At 43.5% G+C, this 25,764-nt stretch overlaps 2 protein-coding genes across 6 annotated transcripts in view; one reads left to right on the top strand and one right to left on the bottom strand.

Annotated features, from left to right (window-relative positions):
- Positions 1-11,977, bottom strand: part of PTCD2 (pentatricopeptide repeat domain 2) — a 41,036-nt gene extending 29,059 nt beyond the window's left edge. For 2 of the 3 annotated variants that reach the window (XM_072606310.1, XM_072606311.1), the window contains exons 1-3: positions 11,811-11,977; positions 6,609-6,701; positions 3,304-3,433 (exon numbers count right to left, since the gene is read on the bottom strand). In XM_072606310.1, the coding sequence (XP_072462411.1) occupies positions 3,304-3,433; positions 6,609-6,701; positions 11,811-11,916 (329 nt within the window). In that variant the 5' untranslated portion in view covers positions 11,917-11,977. Of the gene's footprint in view, positions 1-3,303; positions 3,434-4,024; positions 4,153-6,608; positions 6,702-11,810 lie in introns of those variants that run through there. The other variant, XM_072606312.1, reaches the window with a different exon arrangement.
- Positions 11,978-12,003: 26 nt separating this feature from the next.
- Positions 12,004-25,764, top strand: part of MRPS27 (mitochondrial ribosomal protein S27) — a 120,655-nt gene continuing 106,894 nt past the window's right edge. The window contains exons 1-3 of one of the 3 annotated variants that reach the window (XM_072606309.1): positions 12,093-12,178; positions 19,953-19,981; positions 20,190-20,267. Coding sequence is in view for 1 of the 3 variants with exons in the window: in XM_072606307.1 (XP_072462408.1) it covers positions 12,103-12,178; positions 20,190-20,267 (154 nt within the window). In the remaining 2 variants the exon portion in view is untranslated. Of the gene's footprint in view, positions 12,179-19,952; positions 19,982-20,189; positions 20,268-25,764 lie in introns of all 3 variants that reach the window. The other 2 variants (XM_072606308.1, XM_072606307.1) reach the window with 2 other exon arrangements.

Below are 25,764 nucleotides of genomic sequence, written 5' to 3'. Positions count from 1 at the left end.
CCCCAGATCCCTCCCAGAGTCTTTCTATATATAAGTTCCATCTCACCTCCATGCTGGTGCTCAGATTCAATTTAGCTCAGATTCTATCTGACCCACTTGTCAATACAAACAACACAAATGGTGAGGTTTCTGAAGAGTCAACCCAATATAGCGAATCTTTAATAAACTTTTAACTTTGGCTGAAAGAAGACTCAGGTCAAATTCATTCGGGCAGGAATCAAGGTGTGGGGTCTCAAGCACCCCAAACCTTACCATTATGGTTCCTTCACCTCAAAAGAGATGGTCCCAGATGCAGTGGCCTTTGTAAGCTAAGGTCTTTTCCAGTACCCATTCAGTGATTAAGGCTATGTAAGAAATGAGCCAAGTAATGGCCCCTTTTACCTAATCCAAAAAATTTTTAAAAATCAATCTGCGAGGGGAAGACCCTCAGGGTTTCTGGCCAAAATAGAAACAACTGCTATTTATATTCACTCTGAGCCATCAGGGTCCAAACAATGATTAGTAGGTGGTGCTTGGGCTGGGACCTATTGTTGGCCAATCAATAAGAGCCAGAGTGAACTGGATTTAAGGCAAGGTCTTTAAAACAGAAATCTAACCCTTAAACCCCAAGATATCTTGCTAGATTTCAATCATCAACATGCACATTCTTTTGGGCAGAGTAACTGCTGGTAAGGGTATGATAATCTATGTCAGATAGTGGGAGAGGAAGGAGAGGAGGGAAAGAAAAAGAATGGGAAGAGGAAGAGAGGGAGGGAGGTAGGAAGGAGCTGCACTGCCTAACTGGAACTGGCCAGTTGGGTCCCAGTGGGGCAGCTCAGATGGCTCGTAGGTTGTTGTCTGTCCTTCCTTCTCAGAGGACCATGGCACCAGGAAGGTGATGCTACAACTTGCATGTGACTTGGATTTCAGTGAGACAGGGCTGTGCAAAGTCACCAGCCTCACTTTCTCCTCCTGAGCCATCTGGATCCAGTGGTCAGCTATAGACCCGGACGACTGGAGATGGCCCCCAGATGCTTAATCAAAGTTTGTTGACTAGCTGAAATCCCTAAAGGAAGCTGGGAGTTACCTTATGCTTCATCAGTTTATTTGATTATATGAATTTTATGACTGACAGTGACGTTGGTCTGCACATTTCGTATGTCCCTGATCTAATCAGGCGAGCAGGGAGTTCAGACTCCGGTTCAGATATGTGACCTAGGACAAGCCATTTAATGTTCCTGAGCCCTGAGAGCGATGACTACTTACGGTGATTGTTGTACTATGAGGATCAAATGAGATCATGCATTGATGGTTCTTTGGAAACCTTAAAACATTGTTATCAGTTATTGCAAATTAAAGAAAATGACAGAATCGGCCAAACAACCAGGTATCATGTATAAAATATTAGTGTGCGTCAAGGAGGGATAAACATGAGGAATTCTAGAAACATGGGAAGGTTTGCATGAAGTAATAAAGAGCAAAATAAGCAGAGTTAGGAAAACAATATACACAATGACCAGGACAACATCAATGGTCAGTCTCTGAGAAACCAGAAAACAAAGGTCCTCAAGAACAGACAATGACACATGCCTCCTTCAGAGGCAGGGCCCGATTGCTGCAGGATGCAATATCAGAAATGCTCATTGAATCACATGGTTTGGGTTAACTGATTTTCTCTGTCACAAGGGAGGGTATGTGGGGAGGGCTTGGTGGTTGGAATAACCATGATGTAAAAGACAAAAGGTAGCAATAAAACTTTTTTTTTGAAGAAAATTATAATGAATATACTATATATAAAGGATAAATTATATTCTAAGGCCATACCAGGTTTCATTGGAGAAAAATATTTTTAAAAATCAATAAATATGCTAATATACAACTTCATGACACATTTATATTTATCGGTAAACACGATTCAAATATGTCCCCAGTCAAACTAACTTTAACCAAACAGAGAGGCAGAAAAGGACAAAGGTGATGAGTTTCTTTCCTGTAATAAGAAGGATCCAAATGCCCTCCATAAAAGGGCAATGAATTTGGGAGTAAAATAACCTGATTATTCCTAGTCTTGTCTCTGCTATTAACTTGCTGCGTGACTGTAGCGTGTCACTTCTCACTAACGGGATTCAAATTTCTTCCTTTGTAAAATCAGGGGTTTGGACTAAGGGGTCTTAGAAGTCTCTTCAAGTTTTAACACTATCATTTTAAAGCACATCTTTAGGTCAAAGAAAACAAGCTCCTTTAGGATGAGCCTCATCTTTTGGTTAGAAACAGCAAAGGGAAGGTGGAAAAGTCAGTCAATCAATAAACATTTAAGTGCCTGCTATGTGCCAGGCATTGTGCTGAGTCCTAGGGATACAAAGAAAGGTAAAAACAGTCCCTGTCCTCAAGCTCACCTTCTTACAGGGGAACAAACATGACAACAGCTAGGTACACACAAGATAAATACAAGGTGGAGGCAAGGTAACCTAGGAGGAAAAGCTGGGAGACTGGGAAAGTCTGCAGAAAGGGGGTTTTGAATTGATTCTTAAACTAATGGGGAGGACAAGACATAAAGAGAAGACAAAAAGGATGGTGGTGATGAGAGAGTGCCCAGCAAGTCCTGCAGCAGGGCAGGAAATGATGAGATAGCTGCCATAGGGCCCCCCTGCTCTACTGTGTATCCTCCATCCTCTCCACTCAGAGGGAGGGACCCCAGGGGCAGGGGGTGGGGGGGAAAGAGAGACGTGAATTTCAGAGATCGTGTGATCTCACAGGAAGATGAGTTGATGGTGGTGAGACCCGGTGATTATTTCAATCATGCACCAAGTGAGAGATCAAGGAAAGACAAAGAATCACCATTAATAGGTAGAACTAAAGCTAACCCGTTGTGGGTTGGCTCGTTTTCAGGAAAGTTAGGCCAAAGCAGGAGAACTGCGCATCATAGGGTGTCCATGGGCATCCTACCCTCCCTTGGAAACCCAAGGGGGCGATTAGGGCATCCAAGAGACTGACTGATGGAAGAAAGGGCAAGCAGCAAAGGGGGAGGGGAGCAAAAAGTCAATTTTGTAAAATCTCAATAGTGTCAATGAATCTTCCCAATTTCCCACTGGTAGGAAAGGTAACGTGGACTGTGTGAAGTGGTGACTGCTCTCCTCACTGCCCTTCCTACTCCTGCACACCTCCCTACTCTCCTCACTGCCCTTCCTACTCCTGCACACCTCCCTACTCTCCTCACTGCCCTTCCTTCTCCTGTATACCTCCCTACTCTTCATCCACGACACGGTGAGAAGCATCATTCCAAAAAGGGTGCTGGGACATTTCTCCATCCAAGGGGCACCTCACCTGTAGATGACATTTCTTGCCAGCGCCATGTCATCTTGGGTCTCACACAAATGAAGCAGGGTTTTCAGTTCCTCCTTTAAGATAAGACTCTTTTTCTTCATCTTTTCTTCCATGTCTTTAAAATAGATTTCTGAAAGAAATCCAAATGTGGCAGTCATCACCTAGGCTACACTTCGAAAGAGGGAAGAGAAACTGATCTCAGCTAATGGTAGTGGGGAATCAAAAGGAATTCAGGGTCCTACGGAGGATCATTCTCAACTGGAGTCAATCAATAATTATTAAGCTTCCATCACATGCCTAGCACTGTGCCAAGTGTTAGGGATACAAAGAAAGGCAAAAAACCAGAGCCTGCTCTGGAGGAATTCATCTTCTCACAGGAGAGATAAACATGAAAATAACTAGATATGCATAAGGTATGTACAGGGTGGACACAAGGCAATCTCAGAGGGAAAGCTGGGAAATCTGCAGAAAGTGGGATTTGAGTTGATTTTCCAGGGGAAACTATGAGGAGGAGATGAGAAAGGAGGTGAGAAGGAGGGACAGCCAGTGAGGACTGCCTCAACCAGCTTGGTCTTAAAGTCTACAGCCAGACGCTAAGTTGGGAAAAAGGAAACAAAATGGAGGCACATATAAAATCTACTGGCAGACGAGTTACTGTACACACTGAGAAGGAAAACATAAGAGAACAAAGAACTCAAGGTGAGGGAGAAATGACTTTTACCTGTCTCTTTTCAGCAACAGCATCTGACCTTGCACCATCAGCGAATTCCTTGCACTTCTTTCACATGACTCCACTCTACCCCAATACCTCCTTCTTACTTTTTTTTCTGCATGACTTCTGGGCCTTGGCAGAAATTGCCATAAGTAGAAACTAATTCTTAAATGTAAGCCACCAAAGCAGGCAATTTCTTTTCAGTGGCAGGATCACCGAAATGGGCGGACCCAGAGTCTTGAGACTTTCTTGCAAAGGCTGTACCCCATGGAAGTAGCCATGGGGGCAGCACCATAGTAAACACCATTTTTTGAAGTTAGAAAGGCTGGACTCTAGCTGAGAGCTGCTCAGAGTGGTTGGGAGTCAGAGAGAAAGCAGGTATTTGTTCCAGAAAGCAGTGTGGGTTTCTTAGTATTTTAAGTTGATTTTTTTTTTTAAAGTCTACATGCTGCGATGATGAAGTCCTTGGGAAGAACACAACTTTGGCATTCCATGAAAAATAAGCTAAAATACTGTGAAAACAAGACTTTAAATCAGAGGAATGAAATTTTTTTCTGTTTAAAAAAACAAAACAAAGAAGTCTGGCCAAGTGGATTTGTGATGATGCAGCCTACATCCTATCTCAGGATTTTCATGTTTTGGGGGGCCCAGAGGGCTGCCCTCATACGTACAGGATAGAAAAAAAACTGGAGGGTGGCCTTCAAGGCGCTGGGTGGATTCTCCATGGAGGCTGGCAGAAAGACTTGGACAAGATTCTTAGAGTATAATTTAGTGCAGGCAGAAGGAGGGGCTGGAGGGAGTGTCCATAGCAACGATGTAGTAGCAATGATGCAGCATCCCTCTGAGACGAGGAGGTTGGTTTAGCTCTCCAAATCTCTCTTCACACTAACATGCTGATGGGAAGACATTATTCCCATTGTCTCGAGATTTCAAGTCTGCTGAGATTTTAGATGAGGTCTCTCCAAGTATTCAAGGTTATAAATGATTTATCTGTGTTTAAAAGTGAATCAACAAATGTTTACTAACTATCCGCCATGTTCCCAGCATGGTGCTATGGGGGGGTATGTGGGATAAGAGGTGCTCTCTACTCTCAAGGAGCAGGGGACCCAATTAGGAGAACACGATGCACAAAAATGAAACAAGCACTCAGATGCACAGCAGTGACTGTAAACAGAATCCAAGTCCAGAAAATGGACACATCAGCGAGAGTTATCCTAGGGAAAGCTTCACGAAGCATATCGACTTTGAGTTGCTTTTTGAAGAATAAGTAGCATTTAAGTAAGCAGGCATCGCAAGAGAAGGTATTTCAAGTAAAGAGAAAATAAAAACAAATATCCTACAGTACAAGCCAGTAAACACTTATTCAACACCGACTGTGTGCGCTACACTAGAGCAGATGCTGGGGATACCAAGACAAAACAACCACCCTGTTCCTCTCTTAAAAAACAAAACCAAAAACCAGAAAAACTTGCATTCCACTTTGCTGGCCAGTCATTTCTCAGTCATGTCTGACCCTTCACGGCCCCATTTAGGGTCTTCTTGGCAAGATATGGGAGTGGTTTGCCATTTCCTTCTCCAGCTCATTTCACAGATGAGAAAACTGAGGCAAACAGGGACAAGTGACTTGTTCAGAGTCAGATAGTTAAGTGTCTGAGGCCAGATTTGAACTCACAAAGATGAGTCTTCCTGACTCTAGGCCTAACACTTTATACACTGTACTATCTAGCTACCCCTACATTCTACTAGAGGGATGTCAAAATATTTTGGAAACACCCTGTTTCCCAAGAGTAAGGCCCAGCAAGCAGTCTATGCCCTGAGCTTGGCACAGCAACAATGTTTTGTGCTCTGGATGATCTCACCCTCTAGTAAAGTATATTGCTTTGACCAAGCACCAGGTGTTCACTGCCCCCTACTGCCCAGGGACCTGACAGCCATCCAGACCCTTGCTTGACTTGCTCACAATCGCTGTTCTTGTAACAGCTAAGTGAACCGAATCTGGTACTATACACCAACGTGAGACAATCAACTTAGAGACTGTTCCTAAAGGACCCAAGAATGCCTGCATTGTCCACCCATGAGTCTGCCATGGGAAACTGCTATTCAACACCTAAGAATGATTATGTCATAGTCCGGCCCGCTTACATATATAAGCATAGCCTGTACCCCAACATGTTAAGCCCTCCAACTTGGGGGGGTGGGGGTTTCCTTGTTTACAAGTCATTTTCCTCACTCTGAAATAAATTATACCACTTATCTGTGTCCTGACACACCTGCCTCTAGTCTGCTCTGTTCACTTCTCGCCATTCCCAGATTAGGGATCGGTCCAGTCAAAATTCTGTTGACAGGAACATGATAAAGAAATGGAGGCAGGAATGACCATGACATAGGGAGAGGACAGTAAGACCAGCTGGATCAAAGAAGTGGGTACACGTTGGGGAATAATGAAAAACGCTGAGGTAGAGGTAAAATAGGACCCAATTACAAGGGGCTTTGAAAGCACAGTGCCTGGCACATAGTAAGCATTACAAAAATGCCAGCTATCATCATCATCATTCTATGGGGAGAACGAGCTTAACTGAACCATCACCATTACCTTTTTTGCCATGAAATCGAGAGGAAACCGCCACCTTCATCTGCTGGAATTCTTGCAGTTTCACAACATCATCTCTAAGCAGATAGCGTTTTCCTAAAAGTTTGAGAGGAAAATAAAACAGCAAAGGAATTTGTGGGCAACATTGTTCATCGGCAATTGCACAGCATGTTACGTTTCCAAAGCTCTTCATCCATCATCTCCCCTACCTTTACAGCCAGGGTAAATACAAATTATTCTCATTTTACTGATGATGGAGCTGAGGTAAGTTATTCAGAGTTACAAAGTTTATTCAGTCACCAAATTGGCTTGAAGCTTGGTTTTCTGGTTCCTATCCAGCATTTTCCCACTTCCATTCCCCATGGTGAGTCCCTGAGAGTTACTTTCCTACTCCAGCTGGGCTAGCCATCTCCAGATGAGACCAAATCCCATGCAAACACGGATGAAAGAAAAAAGACACAAAACCTTCTGTGTGCATTTCTTTAGTGACAATCGCCAATAATTCTGGCAGATGGTTATTTGGAACAGACAATCTGTGGCAAGAAAAAATCAGGCATCTGAAAATAATGCTGTAAGCGATCAGAGAGAAGGGATCAATTGAGGCCAACTTCTGAACTTTTTTCCTGTTTTTTTCTTTTTTTGGTCTGTGTTTTCTTTTTCAGTCATGCAAAACATATTTCCACATTGTCTATGTTGCAAGAGAAAATAGACCAAAAAAAGAAAAAGAAAAAACAGGAAAAATAAAGTGAAAAATGTATGCTTCCATCTGTACTCAGACTTCCATCAGTTCCTTCTCTGGAGGTAGATAGCATTTTTCATCATAAATCCTTCAGAATTGTCTCACACGCTGAGAACAACTAAGTCATTCACAGTGGGTCAGTCATCGTACAGTACTGCCGTTACTGTACACGATGTCCTGCTCACCTCACTTTGCATCAGTTCATATAAGTCTTCCCAGGTTTTTCTGAAATACTGAATTACTAGCCTGCCTCAAGTGTCTCCTCATTCCTGTTTATCCTCCACTTAGTTATCAAAGTGATCTTCCTAAAGCAAAATCCTGACCAGATCACACCATGTTGATGTTCAGTTGTTTCACTCATCTCCAACTCTTTGTGACCTCGTTTGGGGTTTTCCTGGAAAAAAAAACTGGACTGGTTTATCATTTCCTTCTCCAGCTCATTTTGAGAAAATTGAGGCCATCGGGGTCAAGTGACTTGGCTAGAGTCACCCAGCTAGTAAGTGTCTGAGACCAGATTTGAAGGTATTTGAAGGAGGCTTACTGTCTACTGTACCACCTAGCTGCCCCAGCTCACAACACATACCCCATTCAATAAACTCAATTCCCTCTCACTTTCAGGATCAAATAAAACACTATGTCTGGTGTTCAAAACTCTTTATATCCTGGCCCCCTCCGCTTTTCCAATCTTCTCACACCCCTACTTCCTTCCAGGGATAATGTGATCCAGTGACACTGGCCTCTTGGCCAAGGCACTCCAATCTCTCCAAAAATCTCACTCCTGCAAGTGTTTTCATCCCACAGCTGGGCTGTTTTCACTCCTTATCCCTGCCTCTTGGGTTCCTTTAAGCCCCTCCTCCAAATTCACCTCTACCGACTTTCCCAGGCCCCCTTAATGCCAGTGTCTTCCCTCTGTTGATTATTTCCAGTCTATCCTGGATATATCTTGTTCATATATAGATGTTTCCATGGTGTCTCCCCTTTTAGGCTGTGAGCTGGGGGACAGGAATTGCTTCTGACTTTTTCTGTATCCTTAGTAAAGTGCTTGACACATAGTAGGTGTTTAATAACTGCTTCTAGACCTCTTCTCCTTTTTCCTTTCCATTTTTCTTCCGCCTCTCTCTTCCTGCTTTCCCTTTCTCTTTTTGCTTTCCTCCTTAGGAAGCAGTGGAAAGGGTTAACTGGTTGCCACAGGACCAGAGCTCAAATCTGGTTGTGCCATTTACCAAACATATGACATCTGATGAGTCACCTGACTTTTCAAGTACTATTTTCTCAAAAAAAAAAAAATTATAAATTGAAGGAATTGGAATAGTTGGCTTATGGGGTCTCTTTCAACTCTAGAGAACACTAGAGGTGACGATTCTTGTCATTCTCCATCTAGATTTTGTGATATGGTTTGGTGGGCTATTCACCAAACAGCCATATATAATCCTCAAAATTTGATCATTTCTAAACTGTACTGTCCAGTAATATAGTGTATGTGTAAAGCAAACACACAGGTATCTAACAGTCACCGAGAAAACACATCAGGCCTTAGGACCTTACCTCTGTTAAAAAAAAAAAATTACCATTTTAGTGTAATTTGACATTTTGCTTTCTCTGCTTAGGGAATTTTAAAATTTTAGGGACAATATGTAACAATAAGCCCATGATATTATGAGAATCAGACAAGCTAACTCTAAGCCCTGAGGTAGGATCACCTATGAGTCAGGTATGAGTACATCAATGTTGTCTTATTTTCACAAAAAGGGACTGTGAAAAAATATACTGTACGACATTCAATCTTCTCACCCAAAGACATAAATGAGCAGGAAGCCAAAAAGCAAACTGACTTTATGTACCTTATTCCTTCGTACCACTGGCTCTCTTCATCTCTTGCCCCAGCCAATTCCAAGAGCCTCGTAACTGGTCTCCCTAGATCAAGGCTCTTCCCTCTCCTGCTCCTAGCTAACCACCTCGCTGCCTTGAAAGGAGGATTTTGGGGGTCATTTTCAAGAGCTTGTGTGATGCTCATGGATTTGGAATTGAGACCATGGAGGTTACCTGCTCCAATTCCTCCTATCCACAAACGAGGACACTGAGGCTGAAACCCAGCATGGAGGGGACCTCCAAAGGCCCAGGGGCACATCCTCTACACCACAGCCAAAATAATTTTCCTAAACCAGTTGCAAATGTGTCTCCACCTGCCTAACCCTCTCTCTAACTCAATAAACTTTCCTTGTTTTGGCAGTATAGACCTTTACGAACCGACTTGTCTCCAACTTAGCTTCCCATGTCCTGTGGTACAAATAAACTGGTATTCTGGCTGTCCTTCATACGCAGCCTCTAGACACAGCACAGGCTACCCACGCTTGAAATGTATGTCCTCCTTACCTGCATTTCCTAGAAGCCTAGATTCCTTCATATCATTTTCTACAATAGGACTTTCTTAATCACCTCCATTGCTAGAGCACAACTCCCCAAATCACCGAGCCTTCATTTTGTATATATCTGATGAGCCTCTCCAAACCCAGCTATAATGGTCAGGAACCAGGCCTTTACTCCAAGCCTTCCAGGGTGGGTGGGTCAGAGCATGAGCTACAATGGCAGAACCTTTGAAAGGAGCCCAGGTTCCTTCTACAAGGTAATGAGGAAGAAGAACTGGGGACCAGTAGAGGTAGTCTGGTAAACTTGGTTGATACTTATCAGTTCTCTATTTGGGGTTCCTTGGATGGAGGAGGGGAGGGAGGTGTAATGAAGCCGCAAAACAGAGCAGAGGCGATGAGATCTTTTCTATAGAATTCTTAGATCTGTCTAGTGGCAAAATGTCATACGTAAGAAGGACTGGAAAGATCTTAGTCAAAAGAGAAGACTGTAGTGCAAACAAGCCCTAGACTTGGAGTTAGAAGATCTGGTTTTGAGTCCATGTCAAGTCAATTATTGGTGCAGTGGATCGAGGGCCACAGTCATGAGGATGAGAGTTCAAACCTGGCCTCTGACACTTTACTACCTGGGTGACCCTGGGCAAGTCACTTAATTCTGTTTGCCTCAGTATCCTCATTTGTAAAATGAGTTGGAGAAGGAAATGGCAAACCACTCCAGTATCTCTGCCAAGAAAACTCCAAACGGGGTCACCAGGAATTGGACACAACTAAACATCCTCATTTATTAGATATTCCCTTGGCAAATTGTCTAACCTGCAAAATGGGAAAAATACTTGTACTCTCCACCTCTACAGTTCCTTATACAAACACCAACAGTTAGGAAGCCAGGTGTACCAGAGAGAAAAATGGATGTAGAGTCCTAAGAGCTGACTGAATACAGCTGAGCTAGTTACCACAGGGTGATCTTGGGCAAGCTAGGGGTCTCTAGGCCTCCATTTCTCAGCTGGAAAATGAGCAGACGTTCTCTCCCATCCTTTCCTGCCATAAATCCTTAGAGGCCATCAAAGGTGGCATTGTTGGGGTTCTCCAGAGTCAGAGGACCTGTGGTCAAGTCCCAGTTCTGCCACACATCTGTGGATGATGCTGGGCATCTCCATAAGTCATTTACCTTCTCTTAGCCTGTTTCCTCATCTGCGGATGAAGGAGTTTGTACTAGACTTCTAAGGTCCGTCCCTTCCAACTTTAAATCAATAAGCACCACACAAGCTCTTGAAAATTCCCCGTCCCCCCATCCTCCTTTAACTAAGTGGATCTATCCAAGTTTTGTGACCCTGGACAAGCCACAACCTCAGTTTCTTCAGCTGTAAAAAGGGGATAATTAAACAGCACTCTCACGGTTGTTGTGAGGATCCAATGGGATATTTGCCAAGCGCTCAGTGTATATGTGTGTGTACCTATATATACGTATTATATGTATACATCCTCCTTTCCCTCCACGTGGAAAAAAAATGTTACCATAGCCTATGTATACAAGTTCCCCCTAGAAAAGGTCCATGGGGTCACTAGAGGTGGTTTACCTAACTCAAGGATTTGCATCTTTATCAATCAATTAACATGAAGTACCTACTAAGTGCCAGGGGCTTAGGTGTTAAGCAAGCGCCAGGATACAAAAAAGGGCAAAAAAACTTCCCCTGCCCTCAAAGAGCTTACAACTTCACGGGGGGAGATGGTATGCAAACAAACATATACGAAGCAAACTATATTTTGCCATCCGTCCTTGGGCTCATAGATTTCTCCGGATTTAAAAGGGGGCCCTCGGAGCCTTGCCCAGACCCGTCAGGGCACCTCAGGGCACCACCCCCCCGGGGCCTAGGAGTCACTTCGAGACCGATCTGGGGCTGCAGCAAACGCCCGGGCACTTTCCGGGCCTTCCTGGGAGGACTCCGGCCGTTCAGAGAGGTTCGATCGGCGTCCGCACCTCGCGGGGAGGGGGCGGGGGACAGGAGGTTACTTTGTAACAAGTGTCGGCCCCAACTCCGCTCTACCCCAGGCCCAACCCTCCCGCGTCCCGAGGACAGAAGCCGCGCGCAGAGCCGCGGGTACCTCCGAGGGCCCAGCCGGGCGCGAGCCCCAGCAGCACGCCGCGGGTCGCGGAACGGGGCCCGGTGGCCAGCAGGATTCTATTCGAACTTCGAGACACAGCGGCCATTCTGACGCCACCCCCACGCTCTCCTCCGGACCGTACCAAGTGCAGGAAGTAGGGAGGAGCTGCCGCCTCCGAGCCACACCCACCCTCTTCTCCCTCGGCACCTCTGGAGGGCCGGAGGACGTAGAGGAAGAGACAGGAAAACCCTACGGTAGGGCTCCTGCGCTGGCCTTATACTTGGTACGTTCCATGATGGCGGCGCCCGTAGTGCGGCACGGGTGGCTCCTGGCCCGGAATGTGGCTCGGTCTCAGTGTTTCCTGGCAGGTTGGTGGTGGCTATTTCCTCGGCGGGGGGTGGTTGCTGCCTTTAGGCCTCCCCGAGGGCCAACTGCGGAGCTGGCACGAGGAGAGGTTGGGCCAGGAGAGCAGGAGGAGGCGAGGTTGGGGTGCCAGAAGAGGTGTTTGGGCAGTGTGCGTGTGTGCGTGTCATGGGGGAATGTCTCCGAGCCCCCTCCCCCGACACAGTGAAATTCACCAGGTGCGCTGCTCCGGGAGGACTCCGCAGCCCAGGCTGCGCTGGGAGCCAGCTGCACTGAACTGCTTAAATGTCTTAGTGTGCTTTCCTGGAGACGTTACATTAACCTTGGGTGGATCATCGTCATGGCCCCCTGCCCAGGTAGCCGTTTACCTGGCTTGCTTGGACCGCCCTTTTATCCTCTCTTTGATTTCTGTTTTTAAAACCCGGAGTTTCCGCCTTTATGAGAAGGGGGCGGAGTATTAATCATCAATCCTGCGGTACCTGACCTTGGCCAAGCCTTCTCCTTGACCTTTCCTCGATACAATGTTTCTGCCTGTGCCAGACGAATCACAGTTACATTAGTATCATCATTTGGAGAGGTGTAATGGACAGAGGAAGGCTAGAATAAACCATTTACGTGTCCACATTTTTTTTTTGTAAGTAATTAGGCAGCTTAAATTTGTAACAAATTTAGTCCTCATGTCATCCTTATCAGAACGTCTGATTTAGGATGGAAACCATCCATTTCATTTTCTCTCAGTGTCATCCAATATCAGTTGACCTCTCCCTTTCCTTTCCACTCTGGGAAGAGCTATTTTGTCCTAGTTTAGAATTCTAGAATAAACTGAAGTTCGTTGAGGATCCAGCACATAGAGTTATAGCTTTATCAGAAGGGTGCTGGGTAACCCCTTCTTAACTCCAGTGCTTTCCTTTTTTTAATTATTTCCTATTTATGGAGAGTTTCCAGCTGACAGAATTCAAACAAAGAAAACTAAAAATGGTATTTGAAGTTCCATCTCAAGTCTACTCATCTAACTACTTTATCCTTTCACCTGACATCCTACCCTATACCCCAGGTAAATTCTCTGGTGGTTTTTGCTGCAGTATCTTAGGGCCTTTTTTATACCCACAAAATATTTGCTAGCAGTCATCATTAAACATTTAATGAAGTTATTCATTCATTCATTCAATAAACATTAAGTGCCTATTATGCCTTCAGTGGACATATTATGGCTCTAAGCATAGTAATTCATATGTTCTTATGTTAATAATACATTAGTGTTCTATTGGCATCTCACATTTAGTGTCCAAAACAGCACCTATTATCTTTCCCCTAAAACTATCCATCTTCACTATATCGATTAAGGATATCACTGTCATCAGTCATCCCAGTACAAAACCTGGGAGTCACCTTTGACTCCTAAATCTCTCTCTGTCTGTCTTATCAGTGGCTAAAATTTGACCTCCTCATCATCTCTAGCATTGGTCCCTTTCTATCTCCTCCCATTACAACCACCTCAGTTCTGGCCCTCTTCAGCTGTAGCCTGGACAATTATAGTAATCTCCTAATGGATCTCCCTGGATCCATTTTGTTCCCTCTCCACCCAACTGCTGAATTGATGTTTCTAAAGTGTAGATCTGAGCATTATTTCATTTCTTTTCTCAGTAATAAGCTTCAGTGGCTATCCATTGCCATTTGAATAAAATACATACTTCTCTGTTTGGCATTAAAAGCCCTTCATGGCTCCAGCCCTTATTTCCAAGTTGCTCACTCTTAATATGCACTACTCTTCCTCACTCTGTATGTGCCAACCAAACCAGCCAACTTGCTGTTCTCTGTATATGACAGATACAAAATTTCATATCCTGCCTCTGTGACTTTGTACAAGTTGCCCTTCTTGCCTGGTATTCTTTCCTCCATAACCTCTATGTCTTAGAACCCCTAGCTCTTTCCAGTGCTTTCCTCGTTATTTCCTAATTTTCCCAGTTATTAGTGTCTTCTACCAAATATCTGTGTATTTTGCTTCGGTGTTATATGTACTTCCCTGTAAATGTGTGGCATCCTCCTGGTAGAGCAGCAGCTCCTTGAGGGTAGGGACTTTGACACTTTTATATTCGTATCCCCAGCTCGGTGCCTGGAGGAGAGCAGTTGCTTAATAAATGCTAATTGATTGTTCTTAAGATATCTTCTGGTCTGTTCTTTACTGGCTAGCAGAATCATAGACTCTCAGAATAAGATGAAATCTCAAAAGGTCATCTAATGCAGTCCATGCCTGCACAGGAATTTCTGCTGTAATATCCTCAACCAAGTTTTCATTCATTTTCTGCTTGATGACCTCCAGTGAAGGGAATTCATCAGCCCATAAGTCAATCTGTTCCATTTTTGGATAATCATTAGTCAGTTTTTCTTTCCAGCCTAAGCCTGCCTCTGAACACTTTATTCCTTGTTCCTAGTTTTGGCCCTGGATCTAAGTGAAACAAACACAACCTCTCTTCTATAGGATGGCCCTTCAAATGCTTGAAAACAGTCCTCATGTTTCCTTCTAAGTCTTCTGTTCCTTCCAGCCAGCATTCTTCTCACCCTCGCTGCCATCCTGTGGACTCAACTCTCGCTTACTAATGCCATTTCCATGTGTACCATACTCCAGAGGCAGACTTTTTTGTTTTCAATACTGTTTTTTCCCCCAATTACATGACAAGACAATTTTTTAGTATTCATTTTTACAAGATTTGGAGTTCCAAAATTTTTTCCCTCCCTTCCCCATTCGAGGCAGTCTTAACATAATAGAGTTCAATAGGAGCATCATCTCCTTTGTTCCAGACACTTATATTAATATGTCCCAAAATCAAACTAGCTTTTTGGGGCTGTTACATCCTACCATTGACTCATTTTGAACCTATGGTCCAGTACAACTCCTGCATTGGAACTATTCCAAAAAGATGAGAATGTATTCTATTTTTTTTACATTTATTAAGATTTTTATTTATCATGAAACATATTAATGTTTTAAAAATTACTAAGTGGTAAGAGTTTTAAAACTCTTTTTCAAGTTTTCTTACTGTTTACATTTAGTAATGACTAAAAACGTAGTAAAGAGATATGACTCTTATACCTCTCAGATTAAAGACAGACTGGTTGGTTGCTTTGGGGCATGTGACCAATAAGAAAGAATACACGATGACAACCCACTCATCAAGTTAGGAGAAGAGCACAGTAGTGACTAGTGGGAGTAAGGTTAAGTGGGACATAGGCAAAACATTTGTTTGATCTTTACATTCTACATTTTTGCCAGCTACCCAGAATCCAATGTATTCCATTTTTAAGACCTTTAGAAAAAAGAAAACTCCTTCCCTTTCCAGTGTTTATCATTTGCTACTGTCAGAAATTTCTTCTATTTGTCAAACTTAAATTACTCCTTAAATTTTTGTCTTTCCTTTATATGGAGTGGAAAACAACTGGTTACGGTCCTTTTATGTTTGCAATCCTTTCGTATCCCATGTAGATTATTAAATCATTTCCCTTCTGTCAAGTTAATAACCCCCGTTTATATAGTTCTTAGGAGGCCATGCGCACCTCATCAACCACTTCTGCCTATGGATTGGGTATGTATAGCTCCAATTCACCAATTTTGTCCTTAGGTTGATTTTTGGAACCCATGTACAAGACTTTACATTTTATCCCCATTATGTTTCATCTTTACTCATTTTGATCCCAAACTGTCCTGTTGAGAATTTTTTGGAGTGTGTCTCTGTCCACTGTTAGCTACTAGTGTTGTTCATTCATTTCAGTCATGCCTGACTCTGTGACCCTATGTGGGGTTTTCTTGGCAAGGATGGAGGAGTAGTTTGCCATTTTCTTCTCCAGCTCATTTTACAGATAAGGAACTGAGGCAAACAGGGTGAAGTGACTTGCTCAGGGTCACATAGCTAGTAAATATCTGAGACTGGATTTGAACTCAGGTCCTCCTGATGCCAGGCCCAGTGCTCTATCGACTGTGCTAATGGCTGGCTGCCATTGCCTACCACTAGCTTTCAGCTTTGTGTTACCCAAAAGTGTGATAGCTCTGCCCTCTGTGCCTTTATCCAAATCACTGATAAATATGTTGAACCCCACAGGGCCAGGTACAGATCTCTGAGGCACTCCGCTAGAGATTTGGCATCAAACCATTAATGACTTTTGGAGTTCCAACTATTTAATCATTTCTGAATTTACCTAACTATGCATTTGTCCAGCCTCCATCTCTTCTTTTGTCCACTAGAGTAGTGTGAAGAACTTTGGCATATAGTTTGCTGATGTCTAGATAAATTACATAGCAGTCCTCAATCTATCAATCTTGTAACACTGTCGGTCAATCAGCATTTTTTAAGCTCCTCTTACAGACCAATCTCTGTGATAGGTGCGGGGGATAGAGAAACAGTTCCTGCCTAACTTATATATATAAAAATGTAACAAAAAAGAACATTATCTCTGTAGAGAAGAAAATTAAAACCAAAGGTTTAGAGTGTAGAAACAGAAAAAAAGGACCCTTGGGGCTTACCTAGACTAGGATACCACAAAGAGGACAGAAGGCAAAGTCAGATAGAAGCAGAACTGGGCGTGGGGTAGGGGAGAGGTGTCACAACAATTTAGAGGTTGGTATATCTAGGAGGATAGGGTGGCCAGGTGTCATGCTTCAGAAAGGTCAAGAAGGGTAAATGTTGAGAAAGTACCAAAAAAAGAAATGAGGTTAGTGTGTGGGAACTGTTCTTGATGAAGCCATGCAGGCCTTTTATGATAATGTTCTTTTCCATTTTCCCTTTCCTATTTGTTTACTAACCATTCTTTTACTAACGCACTCTGGAATTCTTCCAGGAATCAAAGTCCTGCCTGTGGTTGGCAAGGTTAAAGCTTGGAATGCACAGAATCACTGTTAATATAAATGATGGTGAGAAATCATCGAGATATGGTTTTATATTGTACGTATAAATACTGTTAATAAATATTAGGGATTACAGATTTTTAAAAAAACATTACCACGTCTAAAAACATACATTCAAATCAGAGATAGAAAAACATGCAAAATGGGTAGCATGCATTTATACTGATTTCGTTTGTTTGTGTTGACATTGGTATTTTAAATGAATATGAAGGAACCCTCTGCCTAAGAAGCCATTAAGTATTTAGGAGAATAGTTAATTACATTCTAATACTTAACAAAGGGCAGCTAAGTGAGGAAGTGCGGAGGATGCCCAGCCTGGAGTCAGCATTTAACTTGGCACACAGCAGGAGCTTAATAAATGCTTGCTGAGTGACTTCTCAGTCACTTAATAAATGCTGACTTGAAGCAGCAGACCAAAACTAACAAAATCTGGTGATCTCTTATTAACTCAAAATGGTACACAGAACTGATTCAGGCATTTGTGCCCTACTACTGCTTTAGCATGTGAAGGACTGAAGCTGGAGAAGGTGATGATGAACACGTGCCAAACTACCTACTAGCCAAATAAGATGAGTTCATTCTGTCCCCTCTGTGTCTAGCTTGCTTCATATATATTTGTTTGCATGTTGTCTGTCTCGTTAGATGGTAAGCTCCATGAGGAGCTTACATGTCTTTTGCCTCTCCCTGGCTGGCACATAGAGTTGTTAAGTCATTTCAATCATGTCTGACTCTCTGTGACCCTATTTGGGGCCTTCCTGGCAAAAATACTGGAGTGTTTGCTGTTTCCATAGATTCCTCACTTAAGTGTTGTCATAGGCATGTTGTCTTCAGCAACGAAGGACGAACACAATCCTGTGAGTAGATGCAGTTAGCTGAATGGGGACCCAGCTTGCTGGGTAACTCTGCTCCTCCTCTCCTGTCTGCCTTCCCTTCTCCTTCCTTCTGCTCTCCAAAGGAAGGTAGATTTGGATGGCCAAAAAATGCCCAGTTGATTTGGATTTTACTGGCCAGTTTCCTGTCCTGTCTTTTCCCTACCCTAAACCTTAAAGCTACTGCACTCTGAAGCTGGGATGCCAATGGGCCCCTGCCTAAGGGCTCTTCTGGGCTTTAGAGTGATTATCAATAGTAACTTGCTATTTCCCTCCGGCCTGATATCTTTCTTTTCTTTGCCTCCTTAAAGGGGCCATGCCCTGGCTGCTTCTTAAACAGGCATATTCAGTGAATGGGCATTACCTGCATAGACCTTGGCCTAAAGGGGCCAAGGTCTCCTAGTGCATCCTGGGCCATCTCCAGTCATCCTGATGAATATCTGGTCACTGGCCCCAGATGGCTCTGGAGGAGAAGTAAGGCTGGTGACCTGCACAGCCCTTCCTCACTCAAAACAAAGTCAAGTGCAAGTCATATCATTATTTCTCTGATGGCATGGTCTTCTTCGGCAATGAAAGACGAGCACACTATAATGGGAAGGTTATTTTATTGTGTTATACTTTTGAGGGGAAGAAGGCAGAGACATGCAGCTCAGTATTGTGCTTTAATATATCAAGAGTTCCTGTCCAAGTTTTCCATTTGTTTCTTCCTATTTCTTTATCTGCTTCCTATCTCCCGACTCTAATCCATCTTCTACCCACCTGCAGGAATCCCCTTCATAGGGCCTAGACCAAACACTCTTGCTTTTGCATTCTCTTTTTCCCTAAAATAAGCTTCATACTTCTCAGCCTGGCATTTATAGCCCTCTACAACTTGGTTCCAACTAGGCTTTCCAGGAATATTTCCTATAATTCCCCTTTACCCCCACCCCCCAGTTCTAGCTAACTAACTAGCCTACTAGTTTGCCCAAATGTGGCTTTCTCCCCATATCAGGCTGCTGTCTTTCCTAAGTAACCTCCCTCAGAATCCTCAGCTATCTTCAAGGCAGCTTTCCCCTGGAAGCGTTTCTTCACCCCCTTCAGTTATGAGTCCACTTTGCCTCTTCAAATCGCTTTGCATTGTGCAGGTGGGAGCCGTCCATAGAGTGTGAACTTCTTGTAGGCAGGGGCTGGCATGTATTGTCTTTATATCCCTCACATGAATTGAGGTTAATAAATGTTTGTTGAATTGAACTGAACCTGTTAAGTAGGGATAAAATTACTGACTTACATTACAGGTTACTTTTAGGAACATCTAAATAATGATGAGAGCTCTTATTTGTAGTGTGTTATAGGTAGTAAAATCATTTTTATTTTCTCAGAAGGAGTTTCAGCTCTTGCCTGTGTCATTAGCCAGTGGAAGCATTTTCCAGATTGGAACTTTGAGAGGAGAAATTTCACATTTTCCTTCCACAAAAGGGCTGTAAAACCCCCCCAGAGCCTCTCTGAATCTTCTCTTAGCAGCATTAGTTTGTTATTAGATACATTTTTTTTAATGAACTAGAGTGCTGCCTTAAAATGCCCATCATATTCTTGGGGCAGCTGGATGGTGAAATGGACTTGGAATCAGGATGATGAGTCCAAGTGTGACCGCAGACACTTAGCAGCTGGGTGATCCTGGGCAAGTCACCCCCAATTTGTAAAATGAGGACACACTGAAGAAGGAAGTGCAAACCATTCCAGTATCTTTGTGAAGAAAACCCTATGGAGTTTTTGTCCATGGGATCACATAGTCAGACACAATCGAACAACAACAACATGTTCTTTAAAAAAAAAATTTTTTTCCCAATTACATATAAAGACAATTTTTTACACTTTTTTTTTTTTTTGAGTCAGTGAAGGTTAAGTGACTTGCCTAGTGTCACACAGCTAGTATCCGAGGCCAGATCTGAACTCAGGTCCTCTTGACTCCAGGGCCAGTGCTCTATCTGCTGCACCATCTGGTTGCCCCCTTAACATTTTTTTTTTTAATTTTAGGTTCCAAAACTTCTCCCCTCCATGAGATGGTAAGCAATTTGATATAGGTTACACGTGTGCAATCATGTAAAACATTTCCATGTCAGTGATGAATAACGTTCTTAGAAGTCATGCATAACATTCTTTAGAAATTCAGTTAAGTAAATGGAAAATAGAGTTTTACAAAGAAGTAAACCTGTGAAGTGATATCTACTTCATAAACAGCCTACTAAGGTAGCTGTCCTTTTCTTCCCTTAGGTAAAAGGTGCCTGCTCTCTGCAGCTTATGTGGATAGCCAAAAATGGGAAGCAAGAAAAAAAGAGCTTTGTAATCTAGGTAAGTTTTACATGGTTTTGTTTTGTCATTTTTGAAGAATTTGAAATTATCCTTGGGAGCCCTTTCTCCCAAGTTTACTAGTCCAGTTATTCATTGGATAAATGAAAGAGAGAGACAGAGAGAAAGAGAGAGAGACGAGAGAGAGACAGAGAGAGAGAGAGAGAGAGAGAGAGAGAGAGAGAGAGAGAGAGAGAAAGAGAAAGGAAAGAGGAGGGAGGGGAGAGCATTTATATTAATTGCTTATTTTGTGCCAGGCAGTGCCCCAAATACTGGGGATACAAATACAAGCCAATAAAACAGCCCGTGCCCTCAGGGAGCTTGTGTTCCAATTGAGGAGTGAAGGAGAGCTGAGGATGGTAGGTAGGGTTGTGGTTAGTAGAGAGTACAGAGCGGACCCTGGTGTGGAGTAAACATGACCAGACCCTGTCTCATGGTGGTCCGTGCCTAGGACTCATCTGTCCTGAGACTGGGCCTGGGGAGGCATCTGTCTCCAGGGTGGAGAGGTTGCTATTGAGGAGATTAATTTCAAAAGAGAATTAGCAGTATATGGAATACGCAGGGGTTATGTTTTGGAGCCAGATTACTTCTACTGCCAAGCAAATTGACCTCCAAATTTCTCTATCTTTGTTCATGGTTTTCAGGTACCCCTTCCCCCCAAAGCCTTTGGTGTCTCTGCTGACTTCAATAGATTTCACCTTTCATCCTTCTTTTCATTGTCAATCTCTTCATGCTCTTGGCTCCTCCTCCTGTTTTCTTCAGAGCTCACCATTGGCCTTTATTCTATACCAAGCTGGAACGTCCACTTCTGAGAATAGCGCTGTAGCTCCAGTTTCATCAAAACCATTTAGGGGAGAAAATGCTTCACCTGCAGCGCAGTGAGAGGCTAATCATACTAAACCCTGTGTTCCTTCAAGTCAGATCATGTTTCAGGCAGCAGCCATTGTTTAGTGAGATCCTGGGGAAAAAATTGGCTTAATAAAATCTAAATACTCAGGACTGTTGGCCTACTCTGCCTTTACATGTATAATCCCCCTAACACAGATAAGATAAAACAAATAGCCTGAGGGTAGGGATAGGGACTGGACTGGAGATTTCACTGGTTTTGAGGACTTTTGGGTGAAGAAACTCAGTCTACAGATGTAGGTTGGCACCTTTTCTGTAATTTGGAGCCTTGTTCCTTGAGTGCAGAGAGGTCAAGTGATCTTTTCAGGGTCACACAGCCAGTGTGTGTCAGGCAGGACTGGAATTCACATTTTCCAGGCTCTAAAACCAACTCTACCCACCATGCCATATTGCCCAGGAATAATCTTTTGAAGCTACATAAAATTACATGAAGCTCCATATAGGAATTTTTTTGTTGTTACTTAATTTTTCTACTCTATTTTCTCTAAATGTTTAATGTCATTTTAGGCTTCTTTCAGTATTGAAAAAAAAAATTCCACTCTCCCATAAATATTCAGATAAATTTTCTCTACGGATACAGGCTTTCACAGACATATGTTTGGGCGTTAGGAGTACACGGTATCCTCATGATAATATAGAGATGGAACCTGTGATTTCATTGACAGTGAGAACTCCCAGAAGTGGAAATCTCCTCCCCTTGTTAGCACCTTCTTTGCAATTTATATTCTTAGAAGATCATTCAGAGCACTGAGATGTTACAGGCTTTGCCTAGAGTTAGAGTTGCTGTGTGCCAGAGGTGACCCTGGCATCCAACTCTCTATCCACTATGCCTTGATGCCTCCCAGGTAGTATACAGAAGTGGTCTTCCCTCCCATCTTCCCCTCCCCGCCCAATTCGCCTCTAGCCATGCAATAACTCTCTAGCCTCTGCTGGCCTCTTCAAAGCTGGATATTGTTTGATATCAGTCAATACCTTCCAGCTAGACAAAGAAAAAAGCTATATGTAGATAAAAGATAGATATAGAAGAAAGAGCTGGGAAGGGTTTTAAAGAGAGCAAAAAAAGGACTGTGTGAGGAGAACATTGAAAAAAGATCAAGGTATGAAGTCCATTTAAGTCGGAAGAGGTGGCGTAGTTTGGGGAGGGGTTCTAAGAACCTGGTATCAACACAAAGTTAGAAATGGTATAAATTTGTATCTCTATATCTTGAGTCTGGCCATCTAATAAACATTTAAGTACTTCTGTGGAGATATAAAATTTAGCTAAGATACAGACCTCATTCCCCTTGAATTCTCAGACTACTCAGCAGATAGGACAGAAATATTAAATAGAATATGTGGTAAGTATGTTAGCAAGAACCAAAATCCTTTGTGAAGTATCAGAGGGAACTTACCAGGGATCAAGGGAAGCTTTGTGGAAGCAGAGGCTTTTGAAAAGAGTAGGGCTTTAGAAGTACAGGTATAAATTCAGGAATCAAAAAAGGGAGACGGCTGCATTTCAGGCCTGGGGAAATGCTCAGTGCTTAGCATCCATCATAAGCATGTAATGAGTGCTTGTTGCCATGGAGCAGCATCTGCAAAGGCACGGAAGGAGGGTGAATGAGCAAACATATCAAGTATGTCGAGGTGAGCTGTAGACTGGAAGGGTTGGGTGGTACCAGATTGTGGATAGCGTTGAATGCCAAGAAGAGTTTGAACTTTTAGTAGACACTGGGAAGTCAAGGAAGGGTTTTGAGCAAAGGAGTGACTTGCCCAGGTCTGTGCATAAGAACATTTTGTCAGGAGCTGTGTGAGGGACAGTTTGGAGGGAAGAAAATAGAGCTAGAAAGACCTCTTAGAAGACTGTTAGAACTGACCACCTGGGAGATAGTGAAGGCCTCTATCAGAGTGGTTCCAATGGGATAGAAATAAGATGAGGATATTCAGAGATACAACTGATGTTTCAAAAAATGGAAGGCTGGGTGGGTAGTAATGCTGCTGAGGTCAAGAGAAGAAACAAGTTTTAGGGAGAATGATAAACTTGGTTTTGTGCAGGTCCGATATCCAGGTGGTCATGTCTTTTTGGCCTAGGGATGATCTAAGCCATGAGAGTGGATGAAGTTGACAACAAAGGGGATATAGAGAGAGAAGGGGAAAGAATTCCTAATTCATGCCTTAGTTCATCACCTCTCACTTGAACTGTTGTAATTGCCTTCCAGTTAGCCTCTCTTTCTCAAATCTCACCTACCTTCCAAACCACCCTCCTTACAGCTGCCAATGTGATTTTCCTAAAGTGTAGGTCTTGTCCTTGGCATTCTCCTGCTCAGTAAACTCCTGTCATGTCCAAAATCAAATATCAAGTCCGTTATCTTATATTTCAGGCTCTTTACAACCGGGCACCTTCCTTTCTTTGCAAGGCTCCTCATGCTTTACTCCTCTGCATTCACCCTGGTGATCCAGTGATGCCAAGGCTAGCCTTCTTGTTATTCTGTGAATGCGACAGTCCAACTTCCCATCTTCTTGCCTATGCACTGACTGTCTATCGGTTTACATATTGTCTTTCTCCTTGAGAGCAGGTATTTTTGTCGTTTTGCCCTTTTTTGTATTTACAGTCCCTGACATATAAGTAAATGCTTAATAAATGTTAGTTCATTAATTAGGATCAGGGATCTTGTGAGGTTTAAATGGAATAATGAATGTGAGCACTTTGCAAATCTTAATTGTTTTATAAGTTCAAAGAAGTAGCAGCAGCAGCAGCAGCAGCAGCAGCAGCAGCAGCAGTAGTAGTAGCAGCAGCAGCAGCAGCAGCAGCAGTAGCAGCAGCAGCAGCAGCAGCAGCAGCAGTAGCAGCAGCAGCAGCAGCAGCAGTAGTAGCAGCAGCAGCAGCAGCAGTAGTAGTAGTAGCAGCAGCAGCAGCAGCAGCAGTAGCAGCAGCAGCAGCAGTAGTAGTAGTAGCAGCAGCAGCAGCAGTAGTAGCAGCAGCAGCAGCAGCAGTAGTAGTAGCAGCAGCAGCAGCAGCAGCAGCAGTAGTAGTAGCAGCAGCAGCAGCAGCAGCAGCAGTAGCAGCAGCAGCAGCAGCAGCAGTAGTAGTAGTAGTAGTAGCAGCAGCAGCTTAAGTAGTAAAAGTAGCAGCAGCAGCAACAGTAGTAATAGTAGTAGTAGTAGTAGTAGCAGCAGTAGCACCAGTAGTAGTAGTAGTAGCAGCAGCAGCAGTAGTAGTAGCAGCAGCAGCAGCAGCAGCAGCAGTAGTAGTAGCAGCAGCAGCAGCAGCAGCAGCAGTAGTAGTAGCAGCAGCAGCAGCAGCAGCAGCAGTAGCAGTAGCAGCAGCAGCAGCAGCAGCAGTAGCAGCAGCAGCAGCAGCAGCAGCAGTAGTAGTAGTAGCAGCAGCAGCAGCAGCAGCAGCAGTAGTAGCAGCAGCAGCAGCAGCAGTAGCAGCAGCAGCAGCAGCAGCAGTAGCAGCAGCAGCAGCAGCAGCAGTAGTAGTAGCAGCAGCAGCAGCAGCAGCAGTAGCAGCAGCAGCAGCAGTAGTAGTAGCAGCAGCAGCAGCAGCAGCAGTAGTAGTAGTAGCAGCAGCAGCAGCAGCAGCAGCAGTAGCAGTAGCAGCAGCAGCAGCAGCAGTAGTAGTAGTAGCAGCAGCAGCTTTAGTAGTAAAAGTAGCAGCAGCAGCAACAGTAGTAATAGTAGTAGTAGTAGTAGTAGCAGCAGTAGCACCAGTAGTAGTAGTAGTAGCAGCAGCAGCAGTAGTAGTAGTAGTAGTTGCAGCAGTAGCTGCAGCAGCAGCAGCAGTAGCAGTAGTAGCAGCAGCAGCAGCAGCAGCAGCAGCAGCAGCAGTAGTTCCAGCAGTAGCCACAGCTGCCACTGCTGCCACTGCCTCAGTCTAGGAATGACTTCATTTCCTAAAACTTCTACCTTAGCAATACAAGGGTGTGATGGTAAACTTTAACACCAGGCTCTCTGGGAGGGGGGGAAATGTATGCATACATGCTTTTAAGTTTAATTTGCGTTATTAACGCTGTCTTAAATCTCTAGCAGGGTTCTGGAAAGTATTGACCCTTATACAGTCCAGTATTTTTAAATAAAGTTTTATTGTATTTAGAAATATAAACCACCCCAAACAGCGTTCTTAGCTCTCAGACCATACAAAAATGCTTATTTCTAGAAAGATGTCATTGCTAACACGGAAAATTTAACAATCTACTTTCCATTAGAGTTGGCTTTACCACACCCTTGATTAGAGTGCTGGAGTGGGCTTGGGAGGTGGTCCTCGCATTAAATATGGCCCACACATTCAACATGGCCACCATGCTGATATCATCACAACATTTTCTTCCAAAGACTCCCCTGATGAGGAGTTTTATGGCACTTTAGATTTCCACTGAACACATTTTAAAAACCACACTTAGTCTTTTGAAGATACCCATCTGAAACAGGTAGCTGAAGGGACATTTTATTTGCTCTTTCGGATGTCCTGTTTGTGTAGCATTTAAATTAGATGGAGATCTTTCATTATTTAGGATCAATAGATCTAGGTTTTGAAGGGATGGCAGAGGTCATTGTCTCCAACCTCCTCATTTTACAGTTAAGGAAACTGAGGAAACCTGATTTATCCAAGTTTATA

The sequence above is a fragment of the Notamacropus eugenii genome, chromosome 4, assembly GCF_028372415.1.
Source record: "Notamacropus eugenii isolate mMacEug1 chromosome 4, mMacEug1.pri_v2, whole genome shotgun sequence".
Taxonomy (NCBI): Eukaryota; Metazoa; Chordata; class Mammalia; order Diprotodontia; family Macropodidae; genus Notamacropus; species Notamacropus eugenii.
The sequence above is the reverse complement of the archived record's forward strand: the minus strand, read 5'-3'. Positions and strand labels throughout refer to the sequence as shown.